Raw genomic sequence first — 9,611 nt, 5'->3', positions numbered from 1 at the left:
TGTTTTTCACCGACTTCACTCTTGCACATTTTCAGGCAACTTCATTTTCTAAAATGGCTTCTTACTCGCAATTCTTGACCAAGGCCCAGGAGGACGAACTCCGCTCCATCGCCAACGCCATCGTCACCCCAGGAAAGGGAATTCTCGGTAAGTAACGATATTAAATTTGGGAAACAAAATTTGGCATTTTGTGTGTTACAAATCTAATCTCTAATCTCTCCAATCTCCCTGAAATTCGAATTTGCAGCCGCCGATGAGTCCACCGGATCCATGGACAAGCGTCTTAACAGCATCGGACTCGAGAACACCGAGGAGAACCGCCGCAAGTATCGTCAACTTCTGTTTACCGCCGGAGCCGACCTCAACAAGTACATCTCGGGAGTCATCATGTTCCACGAGACATTCTACCAAAAGACCGACGACGGAAAGCCATTCACTGCTCTTCTCCAGGAGCAAGGAATCATTCCAGGAATCAAGGTTGACAAGGGTGTCGTCCCAATGGCCGGAACCATCGGAGAGGGAACCACTCAGGGATTGGATGACTTGAATGCTCGTTGCGCTCAATACAAGAAAGACGGAGCACAGTTCGCCAAGTGGAGATGCGTGCACAAGATCTCATCTACGACTCCATCAGTGACTGCTCTTAAGGAAATTGCCTCCAACTTGGCTCGCTATGCTTCAATTTGCCAACAAAATGGACTTGTACCAATTGTTGAGCCAGAGGTAATTACCGAGAGTCGAGAGCCGAGAGTCGCACAGCACTGGTACCTACCCACCTAAGTTCCTTTTGGGGGGATGTAGTCGTAGATCGGCTTGAATGTAATACTTAGAACGGTTTTCACAGAAAATTTTAATATTCGATGCAAAACCCAAGTTAATGCCACGTCCGTTACTTGGGTCTCGCAGCAGTTTTTTTTTTGTAAAAAAAATATAATTGGCACTCTAATTAGTTATCATTTCAGATCCTCCCAGACGGTGAACACTGCTTGGCTCGCGGACAGAAGATCACCGAGACCGTGCTCTCATATGTGTACCACGCTCTCAACGAGCATCACGTCTTCCTCGAGGGAACCCTCCTCAAGCCAAACATGGTCACCTCCGGACAATCATTCACCGGCGAGAAGCCATCGAATGCCGATATCGGACTCGCCACCGTCACCGCCCTCCAACGCGGAGTCCCATCCGCCGTTCCAGGAGTCGTCTTCCTCTCCGGTGGACAATCCGAAGAGGATGCCACATTGAACTTGAACGCCATCAATCAAGTGAGCGGAAAGAAGCCATGGGCCCTCACATTCTCCTATGGACGTGCTCTTCAAGCCTCCTGTCTCGCCAAGTGGGCCGGAAAGGACGAGAACATCGCAGCCGCCCAAGAAGTCCTGCTCCATCGTGCTCAGGTCAACTCCCTTGCCTCTGTCGGAAAATACACCGGGGATGCTTCAGCTGACGCAGCCGCTTCCCAATCCCTCTTCGTCGCCAATCATTCTTATTAAATGGCCACGCTCAGGATCTCTTTTTTCTCATTTTTTAAAACTATTCAACGCACGTAGAATTATGTGTCTGTATACCCCTTTAATTGTCATTATTTGCTTCTCTAAGTCTCTTCGGATTTAATAAATCTTTGGTAGATACGAATGCACAATTAAAGAGAGATGTATCTTTGGAACATTTGATTCAAGCAGACAGACAATTGAGCGATGGCTCGTCGCGATGCATTCATAGTGATGACGTCAAGATGTCTTCTACTACTCACTATTCCTTGTAGGTTTATGTGTCTGCTCAATTGTTGAGAACAGAAGGTGCCTAGTGTAAGTGCGAGAGAACAATTTCCCAGTGGAGCCGTTTAACCTTGGGCAGGTGCGATGCACATTTTCAGATCGATATCTAACCAGTTGCACACTATTCGCAACGCATTACAGCCATTCATTTGTCCATTGCAATGTACTACCGCGAAGTGAGAGGATCTGAGATCTTCTATACCAAGTACTATGGTCCGCCAACTGAAAAGGATACCTTGGCTGCCAAGAACCCTTTTGAAATGTAAGTGTTTTTAAAACTAAATTTTCTAAATTTCCAATAGTAAATGTGTTACACCCTGTCGTTGGATTGTTTTTGTTTTCCAAGTTGTTTGATCTTCAGAAATCGACTAACCGAGATTTTTAAAAGTCAAACGAATAAATCAAACAAAACCAATATAAACATTTCCAGGATGGACTATGCCTTAAAATCCCCGGAGCACCTAACTTCCGCCCATTCATACACAAAGAATAACCACTGTCAATGCTATGAAATCGCAGTCGATATCTGTTCTGAGCCACGTGTTCGTGTGAAGGGTCTAGACCGTTGTTGGGAGTACCAGATCCAATCTACCGTGAATGCTCCGCCAACTCCTGGAGAGATGCGAGTCATTGAATTTCTCAAGGTTTACACTACGCGTATGTATTCAGAAGATAAGATTGAAGGACTAAAGAAGTGGACGGAGAACGTAACTAATGTACTAGACTTTCCAATTCATACGATCAACTTCTCACTGGACGCCTTTCCCCAGCAAAACCGAGAAATCATCGATTGGCTTGCCAAAATTAGAAAGGACATTCCAGACGTTAACATTTTCGGGAGCAATGTGGTAAATGAAGATTTGCTCTATTTACTCCAAACTGTCAATATCACCGATAGCGTCGAGTTCCACTTGGATACCGCTGAAATATTTCCTTACGACATCCCAGTCCGCGCCAAGTACTTCTTGAGCTCTCAAACAAAATGGATTAGCATCAAGCAACTTATGAAGCTGGAGTGCACTGATATCATCGCAAACGACACTGATTTCACTGACGAGGAGCTAAGCACGTTCATTTTGAGTTGGATGAAAATGGAAACAAATGAGAATTTGACTTCTTTGATGACTCCGATCAAGTCCCCTAAGGCGGTTCTTAGCAAGTTACCTCATGTGATTGATGCGAAGGGTAACGTTATTCTGACGCGGGATAATGAAAAGAGAGTCTGTTTCTACATCTTGGAGAAAAATGGACTGAAAAAGCTCATAATGAGATAAAATTTTAAATATTTTTTTGGCGAATAGTAGATATTTTTTTCATTGTATTTATGCTTTCCGAAAAACAAGCTATGTATGTTTCTCTTTTTAATTTTCGTGATATAACACTCTTCTTAAAGTTTACTATTTCAATTCACATATGCCAAAAAGTGTAAATTCTGAATATCCTTTTATTACAATAAACATGTTCACCTACTCTTGCAACGTGAAGCGTTTTTTTTTCAATTTCTGACTAAAAATTCGTTTAATACGGTATCAGGTCTCGACACGATCAAAAAATTTCTGTATTCTCTATTTCAGCACAGGTTTTTTCACGAAAGCATTTTAGCGGGTTTTTTAAAATTTTCTAGGGTCTTTTAAGTTCAATTGGTATTTTTTTTAATTAATTAAAAATTTTAATTCTATATCACTTTCAAAATAAATAATACCAATTGTATTGCATTTCATAACATTAATGACTACAGTACACTTTAAAGGCGCATCGCTCAAAGTTACAAATCAGGTCTCGTCGCGAACTTTATTTGCGAGCAAGACATTTATTTTTTTAAACCTTTTCAGGCTTTGTTTCTCCATTTTCTTCGATTTTCATTCATTTTTCTATGATTTCTCTATTTTATTGTGAAAATATGTACTTTTCGTTGTTTTATAACCGTTTTGCTGTTTAAAATAGATAGCATCTGCATTTCCGAGTAGTTTTCCTCTTTGTCGAACTTGAGAATTTGTTTTCGAGGCATTATTGATGATTTAACAAGTCATTCTGAGTTTAACTTGTTAACTTTTAAATGTTTGCCGTAATTTTTGTAAAATTTCCAAGAAAAGCCCCAATTTTATTCAGATATTAGAGAATTCCGTGCTAAATCCGAAGTATTACAGTAAATAGGCCGGCAAAAACCGTAAAATCGAGAGAATATAGCCACGAAACGTAGAGAAAACAGAGAAAATCCTTGGGATATTCTCTCTTCCGAATCATGACCCGATTCCGAATACTTTCGCTATTTTCTCCCCGCGTTGCGCACGGCTTCCTCATTTTCTACCTCATATTTTAGTTTTTTTTTAAATATATTTTTTTGAAAAATGAGTCAATTATGTACTTTTTTCCACAGAAAGCTACACTTTCAATTAAAAATGATGTCATTTAAACCGAAAAACCTTGAACATGATCGGCGACATGACTTTAGAGAGAAAAATGAATTTTGCCATGACACAGTCGAAAAAGAAAATGGAGACACTTGTTTCTTGTGTTTTTATTGAAATTAGGCCGCGAAGTTTTTGTGTTTTCTTAAACATTGTTGTCAAGAGTGCAAAGAAAACAGAGTTCTTGTCGAGTTTTCTGAATTTCATTAAATTTTTCTATTAAAATCGATTAATTTTCGGTACTCCACCCTTAAATTTCTTAGAATTTTCTGGAAAACGATTGTTAATTCATGTATTGAGCATTGAGCATCTCTAACTAGAAACAAAATAATCAAAGTATTTTCCCCCGTATCATTCATCTATTCCATCACTAATCTAACCTAGCAAAATTTATATACGGCCATAAATTTCCTGTGACAACGACGGCGAACCGTATCCGCGCCTAATTTGCATACAATTTCACAGAATGCCCATAAAAACATTCCTTTCCAAATGGCGTTGGCAACAACACAAACCCAACGTCCATTTCTGACTTTTTGCCATTGACTGGGCAAATCTGATGTCAGTTGAACAGTAAAATAAAAAAACGAGTTCGCTAAAGCTAATACTACTATGTATGCCTTGCTTGATGTATACAATTTCAAGTGAATCATCCATACACTGCCAAAAAAGCTGGTTCTCGATATGTATAATGCTGAATACTTCAAAAACACAGAATTTACGAAATAGAAACGAATGAGAATGAAATAGAATAGGAGGTCGCTAGAGAAGTGCAGAAAATCAGTGTTCTAGGCTAACGGGAGGCTTTTGGAACTTCTTTTGGTGGCTTTTGCATTGATTTTTGAGATTTTGAGCGAAAACTCAAAACTCAAAAAAACGTTTTCATAACAACTTTTCGAAGTAGGGTTTACATACTTTTTGGGTTTTTAGTGATTTTTAAAGTGACCTGTCAATTTTAATTTTTGCCGCACCTGAAAGTATACTAAATTTCGAATTATATTTTTAATTTTATAAATTTTTCTAGTCATATTATTTTATCCACATTGTTGCCTACATGAGAAATGGTGGATTTTTCGGATTTTTCTAAAGTTTTGTTAAGACTTCAAAGCATTTAAAAAATTGTTCTGATCAAAGCACAAATTTTAAAACCTTGAACTTATTCCTTCCATCCCATTTCCTCAACCACCACTTCACGTCTAATTTTAGTAGTGGTAACTACGACTAACTTACCGCTCTGATTCTTTCCTGGAGGCGTTGATCTTTTAGCGAGGAGGGGTTCGCGCATTAGTTTCTGTCGCACTTTCACACGGTTTTTGTGACTTACTTTTATTTTAAAAAATACCACAAATATTTTTTGTCGTGAAGAAATGGTAAATCCAATACTAAAAAAACCATTATTTTGGTAGATTTTTCATTCTTTTTCAATTTTTTAAACCCGAACTGTAGTTATATAACTAATTCAAATGACGTCAACATTTGGCGAATTCTCTTATTCGTGAAAGTAGATGTAGACCAATTTATTAAATGGTTTAAAATATTGCCTGTATGGCTTATATAAATGAAAAAATTATGTTAAATGTGAATTATTTATTTTGGTAGAATGTTACACACACTCACCTATTTGAACTTTTTCGGTATCATATGATCAGTTATTGTCTGTAACGTCTGAAAACAGTAGAGATTTTATCGTATAGATTTACCCTTGACTGAGTTGGAACTTTCTGTTTGATGCACAACTGCCAAAACACTAATATTAAGTTTTTTTTTCTCGAAAAAAGTAGAGACGGCACTTTGTTTCTTTGTTTTCTCCGCAAATATGTTAAGTATTTAAAAATTTGGCTCACTATATATTCTAGTTACAAGCAAATGTTCAAGAATAATTTCCATTCTATAAGGTTTCAGTAAAGTACTTTTTCCGAAATTTCCTATATTTTCAAAAGCTCACATTTCCATTCAAATTCCCAGTCCCGTTAACATAATCACTCCTTCCACAATTTAAAATGCAATTAATAAATCACTCACCCCATAAAACAGTAATCGATCTAACATATCATATAGTCCTATTTTCTACAATTTCGAACAAAAATTAGTTAGATTGGTATCTTAATGCCGCAGTGGTGGTCTGCCTGGAGTTTGAGAGACGGAAGAAAAAACTAGTTTTTTTTCTTAAAAATTTGTTACCTGGTTGGAGATGTGTTTAGTTTTTAACATTTTTTCATCACGCTAATTTTTTTAAAATTATCATGTTTCAAAGGCTTTACTTTTTTGATAAATCTTTCAAAATTCAATGAAACAACAACTATTAACTTCCAGAACTAAGTTTTTTGAAAGAAAGATTTCAAAATTTCCTGTCATTTTTTTTTCGCAAAACGTTCTTTTCTAGGTTTTTTTTTCAATTTTCCAAAAAATTATTATTTTTGTGTTTTAAATATATTTTTTTAAAGAGTTTTTAGTAATTTTAGAGAAAATTTAGAGTTTTTTAGAAAAATATTTGAAAAATCTACAAAAATTACCCAAAATTCTGACATTTTGACAGTTTCCCAGCTGAAAAACTTGTTACAACCCCAATATTAATTACCATACTCAAGTGGTTCAAGCTTCTGACCTCACAAGTACATTTAAGTGGCTAATTACCCAGTAGTTGCCAACAAGAACTTCCTACTCCAATATATTCAAATTCTTGAAAGGCCAAGGACACTGCGAATCCCGAAAACTAATAATTGTTAGAAATGAACAAGTTGTAGTCAGTAGTGCCTTCTTTTCATCGCTCATACGTGTTCGTCTCATTTCATTTCCGACCTCTTTTTATTTTGATGGGTTCAGTGATCTAAGATACTTTTTCCGATCTATCTTATGATTCTTAGCATTATCGATTTTTAGTTTTTAAAAAACATGGAAAATTCTACAAAAATGCATAATTTTTCAAATTTCTTTAAAGTGAGGGTAGAGTTTTTGCTTCAAATTATTGTATCTGAGAAATCTTTTATTTCGATTCAAAACTTTGAAAAAAGGCAAAAGAAAACTAAGAATGATAATTTAATAAAATAAAAATGTTCGACTGCAGTGACATTTTTTTGCTAATTTTGGCATTATTCTAAAGTTTCGATCTGCCAAAAATACATTTCAAAATTCGGTCGTTTCGGGTCATTTTTAGTCAACGAAACTAAACAAAAAATTTCCCTGACAATTTGAGAAGCCTTTTTGTGTTCGACCTTGTTTACTCCCCTATTCACATTGTTTCTCTCCAAAAAAAGAAGAATTCCAGGTGCGATTAGTGATTAATCCTACTGTCCCCTCTTATAACCTCCGTCCAGACTATTTTTCTTCTAAGAGTTTTTAACTGCCTAGTTTTCTTATTTTTAGAACATCAGGTGACTTTTGTTTGAGAACTTTTTTTGGGAAATTCAGAAATATTTCAACTTGCTTTACATTAATTGAAATAGCCCAAAATGTTGAAATTTTTCCTCACAATCAGAAAAATTAGAAACAATTATGGGGAAGTATTAAATTTTGTCAAAAAACGATATAACAAAATGTAACAATTCAACATTAATTTTAGACAATTTTCTGGATTTTACATAAATTCCCTTAGTTTAAAAAATGTATTGCGATCTATTTAAAGACATAAAACAAGATATCGTCATTTCTTGAAGTGTTTACCTCCTGCGAATGTACAATGTTCAACCCAAAATGGGTGTATATTTTTCAAAATTGAAATTGTTTTTCTGGTCGTGTCAATTTGATCGCTGATTTTTCTTCTATCATCTAATGATAGGTCTTATTTGATCCTCTGTTCTTCTGCAGAAAAAAACCATGGTACATGGTGATCCCTTTGTGATCTCTTAGAGAACATTGGTATATTCCTCGTGCAAAGCTACGAGAAAAATAGTTTTTTAAAATTTCAATTTTTATTCATCTTACAAATATCTATTTTTGTTTTAAAAAAAAGTTTTAAAAAAGGATTTATTCTGGTTTTAGGGGGAATGTAAAATTCGGGAGAGATCGTGATTTTTAAAATTTCGGTAACTTTCACTACAATATTTGTTTAAATAGTTATTATGAAAATTAAAATTTAAAATTTTGAACAAAAAAAATAGAAAATTCACATTGGGCATCAGTTTCTAGGAAAAAACAAACATCATAAAAAAATGTTTTATAAATACATACGTTTTGCGATATTAAATGAATAATTTTTTTTTCTAATTTTAAAAATAGTTTTTTTGTTTGTTAAAGTCGCAATAATGATTTACATCAACATTCCTATAAAATTGTAAGTCATTATTCGATTTTTTCATAAACCCCATCAACTAACCTAAAAACGTTCATTTAAAAAATCCCAAATTCAAATGTCTTCCTTCAAAAACATCTATTTCCGTTCTCCCAATTCAGATTTCTTCTGGAATCTCATCAATTTCAATTTGATAGAGAAATTGCATTTTCGATCAAATGACGTGGTAAACACATTTTCGCCCATTTCTTTCAACTCAGTTCTCGATTTGGAAGAAAAATCCCAAAATGATCAATTATATCATGTCATTTGTTACCCAAAAAAAGTGTGATGATTCTCTCTAACTTTCTGCGTCTCGCCGATTCCTTAAGTGATTGATCAGAATACTGAACTTTCTTTCTTCTTCATTTCCATTTTTTCTTTCAATTTTTCGATTCGATAGGCGGAATTATTTAACCCCTACCTGTCTTTTGTCACACAACCTGTTTCAGCCTCCAGCCACCATTTTCAGCATTGACATCTTTATGTGTGTGTGTTGTTCTTGCAGTAACTATTTCTTATTTCGTTATACGTCTTTAGGTTATGACAGGGACTTTGAATTTTAAAAAAATTTAACAAAATTTTCTATAATCATAATAGTCAAACTTGATCGAAATCTGAATAAAACACTCCACCTATAACACCTATAATGTAGGGACTTATGATTAAAATATTTTTTTAAGTAGAAAAAAAACATTATATTTTGGCCGACATCTAAAATTGCCATAATTTTGGACCTCGACCAAAACAATTGTTTTTTCTACAATTTCCAAACTTTGTATTTGAAAGCTGTATGATCTCGACCCTACAGCTTAAATCCCAATTTTTCAGAAATTTTGGCAACTTATCAAAATTTTGACTGAAAATATTTAAAAATCTAAATTTTTTGGAATGTTCAATTATAAATTTTGGCCAATTTGGACTATAATCACTAACAATAAAAGGTTTAAACGTAATAAAAACCCTGGAAATCGAAATAAAATTTAAATATTGGTAATTTTTTTTGGCCAGCTTGTAATTCAAAGCATTTTCTGCAAATATTTTAAAATTTTTGTGAGCTTTTTTCAGAGAGCAATTTTTAAAAGTGACTGAAAACGTTGTAATTTTGCCCTGATTATTTGGTATCTACTTTTTATTATTATGACGCTTATAAAATGTACA

General features: G+C 34.9%; 2 protein-coding genes across 2 annotated transcripts; both read left to right on the top strand.

Moving 5' to 3' along the window:
- Positions 1–35: 35 nt before the first annotated feature.
- Positions 36–1,627, top strand: aldo-1 (Fructose-bisphosphate aldolase 1). Its single transcript, NM_171235.7, has 3 exons — positions 36–147; positions 248–723; positions 963–1,627. Exons 1-3 carry the CDS (start codon positions 54–56, stop codon positions 1,488–1,490), a joined length of 1,098 nt encoding a protein of 365 aa, NP_741281.1. The 5' UTR covers positions 36–53; the 3' UTR covers positions 1,491–1,627.
- Positions 1,628–1,890: 263 nt separating this feature from the next.
- On the top strand, positions 1,891–3,254 carry T05D4.2 (F-box associated domain-containing protein). The gene is made up of 2 exons (NM_067402.5): positions 1,891–2,037; positions 2,206–3,254. Exons 1-2 carry the CDS (start codon positions 1,937–1,939, stop codon positions 3,047–3,049), a joined length of 945 nt encoding a protein of 314 aa, NP_499803.1. The 5' UTR covers positions 1,891–1,936; the 3' UTR covers positions 3,050–3,254.
- Positions 3,255–9,611: the final 6,357 nt, after the last annotated feature.

The sequence above is a fragment of the Caenorhabditis elegans genome, chromosome III, assembly GCF_000002985.6.
Source record: "Caenorhabditis elegans chromosome III".
Classification (NCBI taxonomy): Eukaryota; Metazoa; Nematoda; class Chromadorea; order Rhabditida; family Rhabditidae; genus Caenorhabditis; species Caenorhabditis elegans.
The sequence above is the reverse complement of the archived record's forward strand: the minus strand, read 5'-3'. Positions and strand labels throughout refer to the sequence as shown.

Excerpts from the sequence above, each read along its gene's own strand:
- aldo-1 (NM_171235.7), top strand. The coding sequence starts at position 54 with ATGGCTTCTTACTCGCAATTCTTGACCAAGGCCCAGGAGGACGAACTC. Across the intron at positions 148-247 it reads CCCAGGAAAGGGAATTCTCG|CCGCCGATGAGTCCACCGGA; the intron begins GTAAGTAACGAT and ends TCGAATTTGCAG. Across the intron at positions 724-962 it reads TACCAATTGTTGAGCCAGAG|ATCCTCCCAGACGGTGAACA; the intron begins GTAATTACCGAG and ends TTATCATTTCAG.
- T05D4.2 (NM_067402.5), top strand. The coding sequence starts at position 1,937 with ATGTACTACCGCGAAGTGAGAGGATCTGAGATCTTCTATACCAAGTAC. Across the intron at positions 2,038-2,205 it reads GCCAAGAACCCTTTTGAAAT|GATGGACTATGCCTTAAAAT; the intron begins GTAAGTGTTTTT and ends AAACATTTCCAG.